Consider the following 17,557-nt stretch of genomic DNA (forward strand, 5'->3'; position numbering starts at 1 on the left):
TATGTGTCTTTTCCTTTCCCTGCAAGAAGGCTGACTGATCCTAACATTTGTAACTTTCTATCATGTGTATACCAGGAGCTAGAGATAGAGAGGGCACAATGATGAGAAAGGAATCAGCTGTACTAAGACCCAAATCCCAGAACTTCAAACTAGGAGAAGCAAATGTGCTGTCCTGGGCCATATGTATTGCATTGGAACTTCAGGAAATGGAATTGGAACTGTCACTTTCCCCCTAACTCCCAGTTGATTATAATGCACCATCTTGAATAACATAGCTCTAGAGAGGTCCTAAGAATCATTCCATCAATCATTCATCACAGGAGGTCTCATAGGACTATGAAGATGTAAAACTTGTGTCTTTTAAAAGTTCATAACTCTCAATGTACTGACACTACATGTTTCCATAGTCTGCTCATCATTTTAAAAATCAGTGATTCTTCATACTTGTTTCATCACCACCTATTATATCAGGATGAGTGCTCACAAATGCTTGCTAGCAATTAAGAGTCTTCAGGTCTTATCTCTGAAGGAATAAGCTGTGAATTAAAATTTTAGAGCCCAAGTCCCATGGAGTGAAAAGCCAACCAAATCATTATGCAGGAATTCAGATGTCTGAAAAACTAAGTTTGATGCTAAAGGAGTAATAAATTTATTTCCACATATATAAGGTATTTATGCACATGTACTGTTTGTTCTTGCACCTCTGAAGAGTTCATGCTTTCCAACAAGATTATTTACAACTTTTTGTATTCTAACGACAGAGGCTGCCCTCCAAATTTCTTCTGAGCTTTGGCAAACTTTTGTTTTACTTGCTGACCTTACTATGATTCTGGTAAGGCTAAAAGAAAAAAACTATGTTCCAAGGAAGGACAGCCTATACCCCTTCTTGTGTCACTGAAGGTAAAAGTGTTGATTTAATTAAAGCAAACAGAAAAGGTGTGGGGAAGTAATAAGATGTTTCTTTTTACAAGCATGAGAGATAGGGAAGCAACTTCTAAGATTCTGTGAACCAGAAGTGTGTGATTTCAGTTTATTATAACCTAAGCTGTTAAAAGGGTAATACCCCATCTCTTTTCTATTTAGCTAATGGATTTTTTAAACTGGTTTTCATGAAAACCAAGTGGGATTTTTAGAAGCAAGTAGCTCAATCTCACAAAACAAAAATGAAAGCTAGCCTGAAGACATCAAGAAAGCAAGCTTAAAACAAGCCAACATGTTGAGTTTAAGATAAACATTACCTTTTAAATTTTTATGATGAAATGAGTTTTTTTATTTGTTTTAAAACCTGGGGGAATTTTTTATACTTTAAGTCTCATGTCCCAAATAAGAAAACAAGTCCCAAAGCAGATCTTATCTGTGGTGACCACTGATCTACTGCAAAGCAGAAATGAACATAATTTTCACAAAATTGATTTTCTTGTATTTATTAAAATTAAACTGTAATCTATCTCCTAACATATAAATTACAAAGACAAGTTAATGTTGCATACTCCAACCTAATTTCATGCAAGTTGTTCTCATCGCAAATCTTGTGTGGTCTGCCATATAAATATTTTAGTGAGGCCAACGTGGTGATAATATATTGTGAATCAAATTGATTTCAAAAGGACACATCAACAGGTTCATATTTCCACATCATTAGAACTTTATTAATAAGTAAAACACATCAGCATATTTTATATATGGGCAAGGACATTCCTATAGTAGATGGCACAATATCAACTAACAGTTGAATTTTATCAAGAATGAGGTTTTAAAAAATAATACACTAATATTCCACATGACTATTTGAAGAATTCAATAATAAACAATTAAAATAACATTTAACAGCAGTTTAAAAATATAAAGCTCATTGTTTCCTATTTATCATAAGCTGGAATCACTCAAATACAACAATTTCTATTTTTTTAAAAAAAGATACTACACATGTTCTACAAACCAGACAAATGATTTGGCTAGGAAAGGCCATAACAATAATTGTCTTCTGCCCTAATACTCCAGTTTCTTCTCTCAAAAGGTAAGGGATTCAGACGGTCACTTCTCAGTCCAGTATAGTTATATATAAGGTGATCATATAATTTATCCTCCAAATTAGGACAATTTGAGAGTGAGAAGATGTCCTATTTAAGATGAGAAAATGGAAATAACCAGGACTGTTCTGAGAACGCTCAGGAAATATGTCACTCTAGTTAAATACAGTATCAAATGCACTATCATTACTTTTGTGCTTTAGGGGACAGTGTAGACCAGTTGGAAAAAAAAATTAAGGAACCTTGAATTTTTCTGCAAATAGACTTTAGATTCCACTCTTCCTGTTAGGAGAGGTTTTACTAGAAATATTGTTTAAACAGGTTGAAAATCATAAACAATCTCAAAGGCATTGGATATATCTTATAGACTCAAAAAAAGGGGGCTAGAGATTAGTATTTTTTCCTAGTAAACAATTTTCATTTTACTGAATATAATAGGATTTGTCTTTCCTTTTAAATTTCTAAAATCTATCCTTAACAAAGAAAAATATTTTATCTTAATATTAGTTTATTTCATAAACACATAAAAATGGATTATCTGGCCATAACTAGCTTATTCAAATATAACAGAAATTTAATAAAATTTTTCATTAACTTCCAAGCCCAAGTTCACATTCATTCAAAAATTTAGACACCCTAACAAGGTTTTGACTTTTAATCTTTAAGGCATAGCACAAAGGTGGATGTGTCCCCAAAACACACCAGCAGCTGTTCTATCCAAGCTCACAGGAAATGAAGTGAAATGTGCAGGATCTGATAAATTTGAAAGGGGGTGGGAAAGGTTTTAAAAAATAATATCCTGGTTCCTCCGAGTGGGTGATGGGACTTAAGCCTACCACTGAATTGTACCAATTATAGAAAATTAGATAACCTACACACTTGAATCTTATGATTTGGTGAAACAAAAATCAAAACAAAGAGTGAAGTTTTGATGTTGGATCAAAAGTGACACATACATACTCAGAAACCAACTATCTGATCTAATAATTTAAAATTAGCATGCAGCATAGCCTAATTTCATTTAAAAATTATTAAAAGAACAAAGTATAGATCTATAGGAAATTAATATAAGGGATCTAGCATGAGTTTACATTTCTTATTAGTACATTCTAATTTTAATTAATTTCAAAATCAGGCAACTAAATTAAGTATTATTTTTTTTTATCCCATGCTATTGTTCTACTTCAAGGGGTGTAACACAGGCACTTAAATCAATAATACAATTCTATGCAGGGGAGGGTAATGAATGAGGGCAAACAAAAAATAGGCTCAATTAGCAAAAACAAAAATGTATGTTTTATTATCAAAGACAATAAAATAAATCAGAAAATACAGATAAATACAAAAGAAAGTATAAAGCATAATCATTTTTTTTTTCAGAAATGGAAAATGTCCCTGAATAGTTTTCGGTGTATCTTTTTGTAGTAGTCATGTCTAATAATAAACAATCAATTGTATGCATATGTTCTATTTACCTGTATTAAATGATTTTTAAGTTTAAAAGAGTATATAATTCCCATTATTTTTAATGTTGACATTCAAAAGCAAAGTTATAACTAAAAATAAAAATAAATGAGGCACAAAATGATTTGCAAAATGTAGTAGCTTATGAATGTAAAGTAGATTCCAGTTGTAATAATGGTGACACACACACTCTCGCAACACACAAACACACCCCACACCCCCATATTCCACAGACACATTTCCATACTTGAAAACATATTTTGCATACCAGTTTATGATTTTTACAAGTTAACCCTACAATCACAAAGCAAGAAGCTATTAATAGTACAAGTTTTTACTTGCTAAATTTAACAAATTAAACATCTAAAAATTATTACAATGATACTGAAGTATACTTTTATTGGCTTTTTAAAAGACAAATGCAAATGAGAATCATATTCAAAAAATTAATTTTCAAAAATGCCTTAAATGAAATAAAATAAATATCTAATACAATCGTTTCCTATAAGAATCTTTAAGATGGTCAATGCTAAAAAACCAAGCTTCTCATTTGAGAATCCCTAAAATTGGCCAAGTCCCTTAAATTTTTTTTCTTATAAAGGATATGTGGAATACCCATATTTTCTTAAAATTTGTCCTAAAACAAACTCTATCTTTAACATCCAAATTTTCTATATATATTAAGTTCACTTATTTTAAAATTAATGGAAAGATATCTAGACACAATTTTCTAAGAAAACAATGCAGAAAGTAGTTTATGCATGGTTATTTACAGAAAGAGCTTTGCTAAATAATGATGTAAAAATCATGTTCAAAAATCTGACACAGCCTTTCTAATCAGCACTGCAGGTTTCAAAAAGACTTTATATTTACCAAAGGATGTTTCATGTGTAGTTACTAGATAAATCTGAGAGCCAGAAACTAAAGCATTTGACATGGTTAATAATTTCATTTTTATTATACTAAAAGTCAGGTCAGAAGTCAATGGCATTTACATGCTAGAAGACTGTTTATCACTCAACTCTTTGAAATACATCAAACACTGATTAACAAAATGTGACTGTACTTTACTGCTACAACTTTATGGTGTCTTTCAAGTATATGCAAATCTTTTGAAGGGGCACAGATGCAACTGCACAAAACAAATGAAATATAAATATTTAAGAGAATGAACAGAAGTGGCTTTTAAGCATAAACCACCCTGTCATCCAATTTTGAAGCTCTATCTTTTAACTAATTTGTCTTCTGTTATTAGTAGTCTTCTATCCTATTAAAGTTGTAGGTTTACAAGATGATCTGGAAATTTCACATTGATGTAAGAAAGGAATGTCTGGTTGATGCAGTCTAGAGACAAAGAAAGAATGTCTTAAAATGTATTATGTTGCATTTATCTAAATGATAATACAGTAAAAACCCATTTATAGCAGTACTATATCAAGTATACAATGTTCTTTCGATAAAAATGACATAGAGTAGCATTTATCAAAATATATTCTAAAGATTAGGAGACCATCTAGAAAACTTTTATATTATGTTTTAGACTCTTGAAAATGCAAACAAAATAATCATACTGAATACTCACAGAATATTATTTAAATTTGTAAAATTACTTTGCCTTTATCTTACAGTCAAAACTGACAAATTCTTAATGTCACTGTGTGCAAAGACATTTTACTGATTAAGGAGAAAATATGACACCTTTGGGAGGGAGGTCTTAATGGAACATTTAAAATGATACATTAATATGATCCAGAAATACAGTTGTATCCATTGTACTCTCCAGCAGAAATAAGTAAAGTATGGTAGCTTACATAAAACTCATTTAAGTTAAAAATAAAATTTAAGCAACCAAATCACAAACCACACAATTTATTAAAAGATTATTAAGTATATATAGCAACTTTGAAACATTTTGTACTTGTAGATAAATACAGAAGGTGTTTTAGCAGATATTTTGCTTATGCAGTTCAAATACCTTAAAACACCTCTGCTCATTTCTTTGTATTTCCTTTTATTCAAGTTGTAGCCTTCATTATTGATACAAAGTGTCACGCATTAAGAAAACAATAACAGAGCTCCTAGTTTTTTCATACACCTTTAATTCCTTGATCCAGTTTGTTAAGATCAGTGCATGGGAAATTGCTTTTCAATCACAGATTTGCTTTTTGTTCTTTTAACCAGATGTCTATGTGGATTTCACATTGTTTTATGCAAAATGTCCATCCCTTCTGTGTAAGTGCTTTGTCATGGTTTGTTTTAAGCCTTCAAATTTTGTGCTAGAGGTTATTTCATTCATATCCTGTGGTCAAAGTTTCAGTTTACTCATTATATATTTAAAAAATTAAATTTATGAAATTCAAGTTTACAAATCTAAATTATCTTTAACAGTTCACAACATACTACATTTAAATAAGCTGATTGTTAATAGAATAAAATATTTAATATGCTATATTTGAGTAAATAACATGAGTACATATTAAATATTGAGTATGTATCTGGGGAATATAAATAAATAACGGGAATAAAAAGAGTTAATATATTAATAGGTCTTACCTCTATAATAAGAAGAAATATCTTGTTCTATGAGCAGCTGCCATACTTTCAGACATGTTTCTGACTTTCAGATAATTAACAAATCCCCTGAAGAAAAGGAGCAGGCCTGAGGTTGAAATAATACAAATATATTATGTTCTTATACAGAAAGGTGGCATGATATATTTAAAATAGACAATTATAGCCCTGGTTGGTTTGGCTCAGCAGATGGAGCGTCGGCCTGCGGACTCAGGGGTCCCGGGTTCGATTCCGGTCAGGGGCATGTACCTGGGTTGCGGGCACATCCCCGGTGGGGGGCGTGCAGGAGGCAGCTGAATCCATGTTTCTCTCTCATCGATGTTTCTAACTCGCTATCCCTCTCCCTCTCCCTTCCTCTCTGTAGAGAAATCAATAAAATATATTTTAAAAATAAATAAATAAAATAAAATAGACAATTATAAACAAGATCCTTTTGGCTTAAGAAACTTATCTGTAGAATTTCATTCATTCCATAGTATATTTAACATTATAATGATAACTCCAACATCAGGAAATATGATAAAAATTTACTGCCACCTAAAAATTATTTCAACTTATTAATCCTAAATATAACTAAAGTAAAAATTAAATTAAAGCAAATCCAGCCATGAAAATCCAGAATTACACAAAAATATAAATTTATTAATTGACTTCTTTAAATAGCAAAGTTACCTAAGGTACTTAAACTGATTCAACTTATAAAAATCCCATTTTACCAAATTTTCTATTAATGTAGCTACTAAACAAACTAAGACATATTTACTGACATAAAATAGTGTTCAAGAGGAATGTATGCATGTTAATGATAACAATTGTGGGATAACTCTAATAAGCCTGTCTAGCAATATCAAGTGTACAGTGTCATCGGTGAAATCTATATTTAAAGATATGTGCATTATGTAAATAATTTTAAATACTAGTTCTTATTTTTTAAGTAATAAAAGATGAATTTATAATAAAAATTAAGAAAAGAATCAGGAAAGAAGACTTGGGAAGCAGCACTCTAGTAATCTCATATCTATCTCAGTGTTCTCTTCAGTAAAACAGTATTTTTAAATAATAACCACTTACATCATAGGTATCTTAATAATTAATTTTAAAAAACACCTGTGAAATGCTTCAAAGTTTCAGATGAAAAATGTTAGTTAAGTATAAAAATCAGTAACATTATTAGTAGACTTAAGTTTTAATATACTTAAGCATACAATTCTAAGAAAAACAGTTATTAACTCCAGTAAATTTTTAACCAGGTAATCATGGGGTCAAAAACAAAAACAGAAGACATGTATGCATGCAACCTTCCTCGAAAGGAGGAAGATTTTGTTAGTTTAAAATGCAAAGTCCCAAACTAAATTTGTGCTCCATCTCCAGGTAATCAAAGCACACAAAAAAACAAACAAACGGTAAGATAGAAGAGATATACAAACAATGACTTAAACAAGTGGTATAAATTTCAGCTAAATCTGATCCCATCTGCTTCCTATATCCTAACTCCTTCCATTTGTGACTCGCACTCTGAACCCACTGCATGTCCTTCCAGATGCTGTTCAAAGATAATGGACACTGTGATCCAAATGTAAAAGTATTATTAAAAAATGTAAACCGAAATTATTTGTGAAATATCTTTTTGGCTATGAACTTTTTTGGCTATGAAGCTGCTATTTCTAAGACATATTTTGTTCTGGTGAAGCATTTTCTAAAATAAGCCAATCCATACCTAGAAACCACTCAGCAGCTATTGTTTCTGAGTTCTACAAAGTGCTCAACATTCTTGAGTGTATGTGAGAGCAACATTTTTATCATGGAGTAAATTTTCACATTCCCCTAAAGCAGTGATGGCGAACCTATGACACGCGTGTTACAGAGGTGACACGCAAACTCATTTTTTGGTTGATTTTTCTTTGTTAAATGGCATTTAAATATATAAAATAAAGATCAAAAATATAAGTCTTTGTTTTACTATGGTTGCAAATATCAAAAAATTTCTATATGTGACACGGCACCAGAGTTAAGTTAGGGTTTTTCAAAATGCTGACACACCGAGCTCAAAAGGTTTGCCATCCCTGCCCTAAAGGCTAAATCATGACTCTGATGTGGAACTGGGGTTGTCCTCTGCACTCCACTCTGCCCCACACAGTTGTTTTTCTAAGATTCCTCAATCTCTTAATCCATAATAATAAAGCATAATATGCTAATTAGACCGGGCGTCCTTCTGGACATCCTTCCGGACGAAGCCGGGGCTGTAAGGGAAGCCCAGGTCCCAGGTGCCAGAGGGAAGCCGGTGCCGGCAGCCGGGGGAAGGAAGGCCTACTCTTGCACAAATTTCATACATCAGGCCTCTAGTAATACATATAAACAAATATACTCAATTAATATGCTTAACTACATAATAAACTTCATACATTTTTTTCTTACTTTTAAGTAAGAAACTCAATTAAAAAAACAAAACACAGAATTCAGGCAGTCAAAATATAACTAACAACATAAAAAACTGGCTGAAACCTGTATGAGTCTTACTCCCCAACAAAATCACAACACTAGAATAATAACTTCACTATAATTATTAGAGAAAGAATCCAGGATCTTTAGTGACCTTAACTGACCACTAAGAAGTTATGTCCCCAAAGATCCTAAAGATCCAATAGCAGGACTAAATAAAATCTCAAGGAGAAGACTGCCACCTACTGAAATGCTATTATTTTCTGGTACAATTATTCTACTATAGAAATGTGGGCTTTTAAACCTAAGTAGAAACAAAATGTACACTTCATGTCAGTAAATGAATTTGAAATGTGGGTTAAAGGTATAATGTGATTTTAAGATTAATTTAATTATACATCATGAAAAACACAGGAGAAAAAAAAAGTTGGATGTCCAAAATTCATCAATACGAATAAAAGACATGCCTTGTAAGGAGACAACTCAAAAGAAGTACAGTGATCATTAGGCATGAAACCTTTCCTTATGTCTAGCTGATTAATGACTAATGCAGAGTACATTTCAGAAGTATAAAGAATGTTTCAGTGATCCAAAAATAACAGGATAGAACATCCAACTGTCCTACTCTCAACATTTCCTAAGTTCATTAAAAGAAATTATGTATGTATATTTTCCAAGATAAATACTGAAGGCAATTATTTTTAACCATATTAGGATTTTCAGGTTTTGTAACATTCAATTGTCATTAAACCAGTGAGTCTTTAAGTTGAATGGCTCTGAATTTTCAATCTAAGAAACCTGGAGTACTATGTAGAATTATATGAATAGCTGACATGATGAAGTATTTGGACATGAGAAATTTACAGTAGATTTATTTCCATATAATTTGTAACACAATGTATTTACACCTTAAAATTTTAGGAAATATCAAAGTTAAACTAAATACAAATTAATCAAAGTAAAATGCATTAAGAATAAACTTACCAAGTACAAGGAATATCCACCAAAGCCAATACTGTCCATTGAAATATCCAGTAAAATAATCAGAAAACTATGGAGTAAACATAAATATATTAATCATGTCTGTGTACTTAAATGTGAAAATCATAGATTAGTCTCAGTTTCAGAATGATTTATCTCAAATAATCTTTAGCACTTAAAAGCAGCATAAAGCCAAAACCGGTTTAGCTCAGTGGATGGAGTGTCGGCCTGCGGACTCAGGGGTCCCGGGTTCGGTTCCGGTCAGGGGCATGTGCCTGGGTTGTGGGCACATCCCCGGTGGGAGATGTGCAGGAGGCAGCTGATCGATGTTTCTCTCTCATCGATGTTTCTAACTCTCTGTTTCTCTCCCTTCCTCTCTGTAAAAAATCAATAAAATATATTTTTTTAAAAAAAGCAGCATAAAAAGAAAATTAGAGAAGAAAAAAATACTTAATGACATACATATAAAATTATCTGAAAAAACCCTTTTATATGTAATAAACATATATAAAACGTTTTGGGAAAAAATCAATTTTCATCTGCTTATAAGAAAAAAAGGGTAAGTGCTATATAACTGAATACAACATTTTCTCATTAAAGAGTTCATGTTAGATCCTTTTTCATAATCTTTCAAAGCCATGACTACCATCCAAAATACACTACAGCGATCCCCTACTTTAGATATTTGCACCAAAGCCACATTAGTTTAATCTTATCAGACAGATATGTTCTGATGACCTCTAAAAGGAAGAGCTTTTGACCCTCTGTACACCCCCTACTGCTAATTACTGCCAAGAATACCAAGCACAGAAAGACCCCAACTCATTAGTCTTTTTATTTTCAAACTGATGCGCCAGCTTTCAGTTCCCAACAGTGAGCTGTGAACAGCTAAATGAGCCTTCAAGTGGTATTTCAACAGTTCCTATTAGTGGCCATGGTAGGCAGTTTTATAGTCTCTCTGAAATGAGAATATGAACAGGCAGTTGGAAGGCAGGGTTTCATGGGTACTTTTCCTTGATTAGACTCTAATCATCAAGATTTATTATTTAAAAGCTTTTTAAAACTTCAATCTAATTTTCTTCAGAGCTACTTCAGATAATTCTTGCCTATTATCCTTTAGTGTCTGAACACTTAAAATAACTTTTTTTAATCTGTTTTTTAAAGCCTTTTAAGTACTTTTACAGGAAGTATTTATAATTTATAAATGAACCATGATATAAATTCTCAGCTTAGAGTTTCAGAAATTTCAAAGGTTAAAAATTTACTAGTATCATTAAAGATACAAATCCCACATACTCTAATACCTTTAAAATATGTACTATGAAGGGAGAACTAGAAAATTGGGAAAATATAGCTTGTAATGTATAGCACTAAACTACTTTTAATAAAGTAATAATTAGAAAGAAAAGGTTTTTATACAGATTTTATAGGCTAAGAAAAAGAACCAAAGCAATATATTTTTAACTTTCTAATTTTAAAACATATTTAATACATAATGTTACATAGCAAGAAGCAACCAGAAAATTAGAACAATGTCATTCTTCACCCAAAATATTTACCTAAAGCTATTTTTTATTTACTCCCAAGAAAAGAATATAATTACCTTCACCTTGAAGTCAAAGAAATTCACTATGTAAAAAAGATAAATAAGCTTTTTGGCTCATTACTGAGTTATCAAAATGTGTTAAAACACTACAAATTATAGGGTTGAGTCAAGTTGTTGTTAAAAAAAAAAAAAAAGTAGCCTTGTCTGGCGTGGCTCAGTTGGTTGAGCGTCATCCCATGCACTAGAAGGTCACCGGTTCACTTCCTGGTCAGGGTGAATACGAGAGGCAACCAATTAATGATTCTCTCTCCAATATTATTTTCTGTCTCTCTGTCCCACCCCCCCCCCCTAAAAATCAATGGAAAAAATATCCTCGGATGAGAATTAACAAAATGAATAATGAATGAATGAATGAAATAATAAAAACATCAAAAGCCTTAGGTAGAAATAATATCAGAATCTTGGACAAAAGATACAATAAATCTGAAGTTCATGCAACTCAGAAATAAAAAAGAAGGCAGCAGTATGACTTAGAAATTACTTATTGTCTAGTAAAAGGAAACCCCCAAGCTTTTGGGAGAAAACCTTTCTCTCAGCACTGACCTCTAAGGGGAATTTATTGCTTGGAGCACTATAATAAAAGTAAAGTACGGAGGCATTAGAGAATTAGAAGAGACACTGAATTGAGAACAAGCTGGAAAATGCAGTACTCGATTCCTCCCACAACCACATCAAAAGTACAACTAAACTACAGAACAACCATCATTCAGAGCTGCTTGAAATCTAGCAGAATGGAAGTCCTACAACTAAGAATATAAAGAAGAGCCACATGGAGAATGATAGGAGGAGTAGAGACATGAACCGGCTGGTGGCGGATAAAAATCAGGAGGGATATCTCAGCTGTGGAGGTCTCCCATAAAGAAAGAGGGGTCCCAACCCCACACCAGACCTCCCAGTCCAGGGTTCCAGTGCTAGGAAGAGAAGTCCCCATAATTTCTCACTGTAAAAACCAGTGTGGATTGAGGCTGAATAAGATGGAGGGCTGCTGGAGTCCCAGCCAGTTTCTCTTAAAGAGCCTGTGTACAGGTGCATGCACTTACTCGGACTCACTCAGACTCACTCACTCTAAGCTCCACCACTAGGGTAGCAGCTTGAAAGGCACCAGAGTGGAATTGAACTATCTGAAATCAAGGTGAGAGCTGAAGGGACAGCTTTCTCCCAGATAAAAGTGTGAGCAGAGGCCATTATTCCTTTTCTGAGCCCTTCTGCCAAAGAGTCGGCAAGCAGGGGCCATATCTGAGTCTCCAGCAACCTGGCTCACCCTGGTCACCCTGCCCCCTGGTGATTCCCTGAGAGCCCACCACGCCCAACTAGCAGGCCCACTCAGCTGTTTCCACTGACTTTTCCATATGAATAGCCTGTCTTGGTGAGCCTCATACCTCTCGCTAAGTGGCCCCATGCTCAGCACTAGTGGCAGCCACCTTGGTTTGCAGTTTAGGACTCACCTGGGCACCTCCAAGCCCAATACAAATAGCAGTCATCTGCAGATCACTTTGTAGCTCATGCTGGGAGACCCCCGGGCAGACCATAGTGGCTGACCTTGGCCTGCACCTTTCAGGAGACCCCAGAACCAGCACACCTGGTGGACAACTTCAGACCACATCGAAGCACCACCCAACTGTGGTAGGCTGTTAGACAGACATGAGCACAGCAAGAATGATTGGCCAGGCACAGAAGGTCACCAGGGTGGAAAGCCCTGGGTGTCTAGCAAAAGACAATTTGGAGGGTGGGACCTCACCCCCAGGGTGACCTTTCCTCCCCTAGCATATCACTGGTCATGCAGTTTGGACTCCCTGACCTTTCCTCTCTAGAGATAACATTTAGACCTCAGTTGTATTTCAGCTCCAGGCCCAGAAAAGCAACAAAACCAGACCAGCAACCCCGAGGCTGACCTAAGGACCAGCTGCACTGAATAATGACCCCTGCCCTGGAGCAGACCAATCAATAAGTGAAGACCTAGACCAGTGATGGCGAACCTATGACACGGGTGTCAGAGGTGACACGCGAACTCATTTTTTTGGTTGATTTTTCTTTGTTAAATGGCATTTAAATATATAAAATAAATATCAAAAATATAAGTCTTTGTTTTACTATGGTTGCAAATATCAAAAAATTTCTATATGTGACACGGCACCAGAGTTAAGTTAGGGTTTTTCAAAATGTTGACATGCTCAGCTCAAAAGGTTCGCCATCACTGACCTAGACCCTGAAAGGACACACCTGGAAAGCTGCTGAATATTCTATTAAAATCTTCTCCTGGGACCTCCCCTAAAATCTCTACCCTTAAAACCCTTAGGATGGAGCACCCAGTGAGCTTCGCCTCCAGGGAGCAAGCCCAAGCCTTTCCCTTTTCCTTCTTCACCCCCAGGCTTTTTACCATTAGCTTCCTCACTCCCAAGCTCCTAGGGCCCTTCCTTTGCCTCTATAACTTATTTCCTAAGCCCATTTCTTCTATGAATTATTTCTTCCACTTCTGTGATATTATAATGTTCTCTTACAGTTTGAGTCTTGGCTCTTAATTCTTCCTAGCCAGAACTCAAGTACCGAGGTTGCTGAACCCAGATCTAGTCTGACCCCACCGGTATAGTCTAGTACCTGGTGCCATTCCTGCCGCCTACAAAACCACCACCTCCACAAGTGACACACTCAAGGATCAGACTCAGCAGGCACCAGAGCCCTGCTAAAGTAAGTCCTGCTCCATGGGTTGGGCCCCTGCACAGCTGATCCTCCACAGTGGTCAGAGGTCAGTGGCCACGGCCAGTCCTTGCAGCCAATCAGACTGGGGGTAAATCCCTTCCAATGAGGTGCCAACAGCAATCAAGGCTCAACTACAACAGGAGGGAATACACAGCCCATATTGGGGGGCAGGGAGGGGCGTCCCCATGGTGCCCAGCTTGGGTGAATGAGAAGGCTGTTCCACTGGACCCCATAGGTCCCCTACTACATTAAGCCACTCTATGAAGCCTGGGAGACACAACAGCTCTACAGGGAGGCTGCCAAAATGATACAAAGAAACATGTCCAAAGTGAAAGAACAGAACCAATCTCCAAAAAAAAGAACTAAACAAAATAGAGACAAGCAATCTACTAGATGCAGAGTTCAAAACACTAGTTATAAGGATGCTCAATGAACTTAGGGGAAGAGTAGATGAACTCAGAGAGAACTTTAACAGCATAAAAAAGGACATGGAGCACGCTCTTCCTCTCGGAAGTATGCCTGCACATTTCCCTTCCCCCTCTTCTTCCCCCAGGTGCATTACCTTTGCCTTTCTCTCGCCTAGGCTCCATGGGCCCTTCTGCCTCTGTAACTCATTTCCTGAGCCTACACAGCCCAGCTGGCTCACTTTGCTACCTCTGTAACTTTCTAAATAAACTTTATCTTGGAATTTGGAGGTGGGAGGTGGGGGCAGAACATGGAAACCATAAAAGAACCAGTCAGAAATGAAAGATACACCAACTGAAATGAAGATTAATTTACAGGGAATCAATACTAGACTAGATGCAGCCAAAAATCAAAACAATGATTTGGAATATAAGGAAGCAAAAACGCCTAATCAGAATAGCAAAATAAAAAAAAGAATCCAAAAATATGAAGATAGTGTAAGGAGCCTCTGGAACAACTTCAAGCATGCCAAGGTTCGTATTATAGGGGTGTGAGAAAAAGAGACAAAGCAAGAAATTGTCTATCTTTTTATGTTTCATAACACCTAACAGATCTATGCTCTAGGTTGGAACCCACTTTACATTTTTTTAAAATGAAACTAGAAGAAAAATCTGTCAGAAGGCTATTCCTACAATGGTTCAAATTTTAACATCTTAGAAGAAGCCAATCCACAGGTCCCACCTAAGAGTCAACTTATTAATAACCAAAACCTGTAATTTGGTCTTAACAGGAAAAGAGTCTGGTAAGATTACTAAAACCCTGAAAAGTGATAAAATAGGTTTTAAAATAATGAAGAAACACATTAAATTCATAGTTTAAATATTTTTGTAGTGAGTAATTTTTTTAAATATATTTTATTGATTTTTTAGAGAGGAAGGGAGAAGGATAGAGAGTTAGAAACATCGATGAGAGAGAAACATCGATCAGCCGCCTGCTGCACACTCCCCACTGGGGATGTGCCCGCAACCAAGGTACATGTCCTTGACTGGAATCGAACCTGGGACCCTTGAGTCCACAGGCTGACGCTCTATCCACTGAGCCAAACCATTAGGGCATAGTTAATAATGTTTTAATCAATTTGATAATGTAGGTACATAACTGAAGTGTCTGAAACACTTAAGAGCAGCTGACATACTAGGTTTGTGATTCTATTGAAAATTTGAGGATTGGATTCATTCAATTAGAAATCAATGTTTAAATAAATTTGATTACTAGAAAGTATATGTTTTATTAATTACATTTAAATGTGTGGTAACTTTTAAAAAGACTTACTAAAACAATAAATAAAGGTACTTTTGATAATTTTCCTGGGCCTTATCCTAAGGAAACCAGGAAAAAAGCTTTGTAAAAAGGAGCCAAAAAGGGCCTTCAAGAGACAAAAGTAAAGAGTTGGTGGGAGATTATGATAACAATAGTACTAGAAAAGTTCCTGAGATAGGAGAAAGAAAAGGAGGTGTCCTTGCTCTCTCCCTACACACTATCCTATCTAATAATAGACAAACATGGTAATTAACCATACCTTCGCTACCATCGCCATTGGCTGATCAGCATGATATGCAAATTAACTGCCAACAAAGATGGCGGCTAATTTGCATACTGCAGGCAGGGCGGGGCACCAGGAGCCACCATCCAGACCCCCGTGTGTGACCCCAGGAGCCGCCGGAAAGCCGGGCCACAGGCAAGGCGGCCCCCAGGGACCCAGGAACCCGTTGGCGAGGTCTGCAGGCGAAGGAGCGATCAAGCTATGAGGGGGAGGGTGGGGGGCGGAAGGAGCTACAGGAGCAGCTCTGGCCGGAGACTGAAGACTCCGGCCAGAGCGAGGAGCAAAGACTGAAGGCTCCAGCCGCAGCGAAGACTGTGTCCAGAGAGAAAATGGAAGGCGGTGGCCAGAGTGAAGGTCTGGGTCCCGGGTGCCAGAGGAAAACTGGTGCTGGCAGCCAGGGGAAAAAAGGCCTATTGCACAAATCTTCATGCAACGGGCCTCTAGACCTATCTAATAATAGACAAACATGGTAATTGACTGTACCTTTGCTACACCTCCCATTGGCTAATCAGCGTGATATGCTGATGGCGGCTAATTTGCATACTGCAGGCAGGGTGGGACAGCGTGAGTGTGAGCCACCATCCAGGCCCCCCGTGTGTGACCCCAGAAGCTGCCTGCCTGCCGCCTGGGATCGGATCCGATCCCAGGCCGCAGGCCGGCCCCAGAAGCCGCCTGCCTGCCGCCCGTGATGGATCCGATCCCGGGTCGCAGGCTGGCCCCAGAAGCCCCAGAAGCCGCCTGATATGGCAGTAACTCTATCAGTAAGCACTCTGAAAGTCAGTGGCATAAATGCATCAACTAAAAGACAGATTATGAGGGTGAATCAAAAACAAAACCCACTTTAAATATAAAGACACATATAGATTAAAAGTAAATGAATTAAGCTGCAGCTTGTTTTGCTCAGTGGATAGAGCATTAGCCCGTGGACTGAAGGGTCCCAGGTTCGATTCCAGTCAAGGGCATGTACCTCAGTTGCTGGCTTGATCCCCAGTCCCTATCAGAGCATGTGCAGGAGGCAACCAATCAATGTGTCTCTCCCTTTCCCTTCACTCTCTCTAAAATTCAATGGAAAAATATCCTTGGGTGAAGATTAACAAAAACAAAGTAAATGGATTAAGTAACATTAAATAGATTATAAGAAAAATATATTCCAAATGTTGTTAGTTGTATAATGATTATGTTTAAATTATTAACACCTAAGAAATTGGGTGAAGGGTACATATAATATGCTATAGTATTTTATAGGTTTTTTTACATGTATGAGATTATTTCAAATTACAATATTAAAAAATTAATAAAATATTAATTGAAATATATCTGCATTACATGAAAAATCTCCTAATTGCTTCTAGCATAATTTATTAAATTGTGCTAAAATTTATAAGGGTTCAATTAAAAGATATCTTAATTCTAAATGATATAATAGAAAATATATAATAGTGCAGTTATAAGCACTTATCTGAAAATAAAAATTTAAAGAAGTGAATTTAAAAAAGGGATTAGCCAAAGAAAATATATGCACAACCCATGGACACAGACAACAGTATGGTGATGGCCAGAGAGAAGTGGCGGCAAGAGCTGGGTAGAGGGGGCAAAAGGGGGGAAATAGGGACATCCTATATAATAATAATAAAAGGCTAATATGCAAATTGACTGAACAGCAGAATGACCGGTTGCTATGATGTGCACTGGCCACCAGGAGGCAGACGCTCAATGCAGGAGCTGCCCCTTTGTGGTCAGTGCACTTCCATATGGGGAGTG

General features: G+C 36.0%; 1 protein-coding gene across 1 annotated transcript in view; it reads right to left on the bottom strand.

The window, feature by feature from the left end:
* Nucleotides 1-1,621: 1,621 nt before the first annotated feature.
* Nucleotides 1,622-17,557, bottom strand: part of NDFIP2 (Nedd4 family interacting protein 2) — a 49,896-nt gene continuing 33,960 nt past the window's right edge. Inside the window, exons 6-8 of the mRNA XM_014453515.2 lie at nt 9,489-9,555; nt 6,048-6,153; nt 1,622-4,838 (exon numbers count right to left, since the gene is read on the bottom strand). Of these exons, the coding sequence (XP_014309001.2) occupies nt 6,050-6,153; nt 9,489-9,555 (171 nt within the window). The 3' untranslated portion in view covers nt 1,622-4,838; nt 6,048-6,049. The remainder of the gene's footprint in view (nt 4,839-6,047; nt 6,154-9,488; nt 9,556-17,557) is intronic.

This window comes from Myotis lucifugus, unplaced genomic scaffold, assembly GCF_000147115.1.
Source record: "Myotis lucifugus unplaced genomic scaffold, Myoluc2.0 scaffold_24, whole genome shotgun sequence".
NCBI classification, from domain to species: domain Eukaryota; kingdom Metazoa; phylum Chordata; class Mammalia; order Chiroptera; family Vespertilionidae; genus Myotis; species Myotis lucifugus.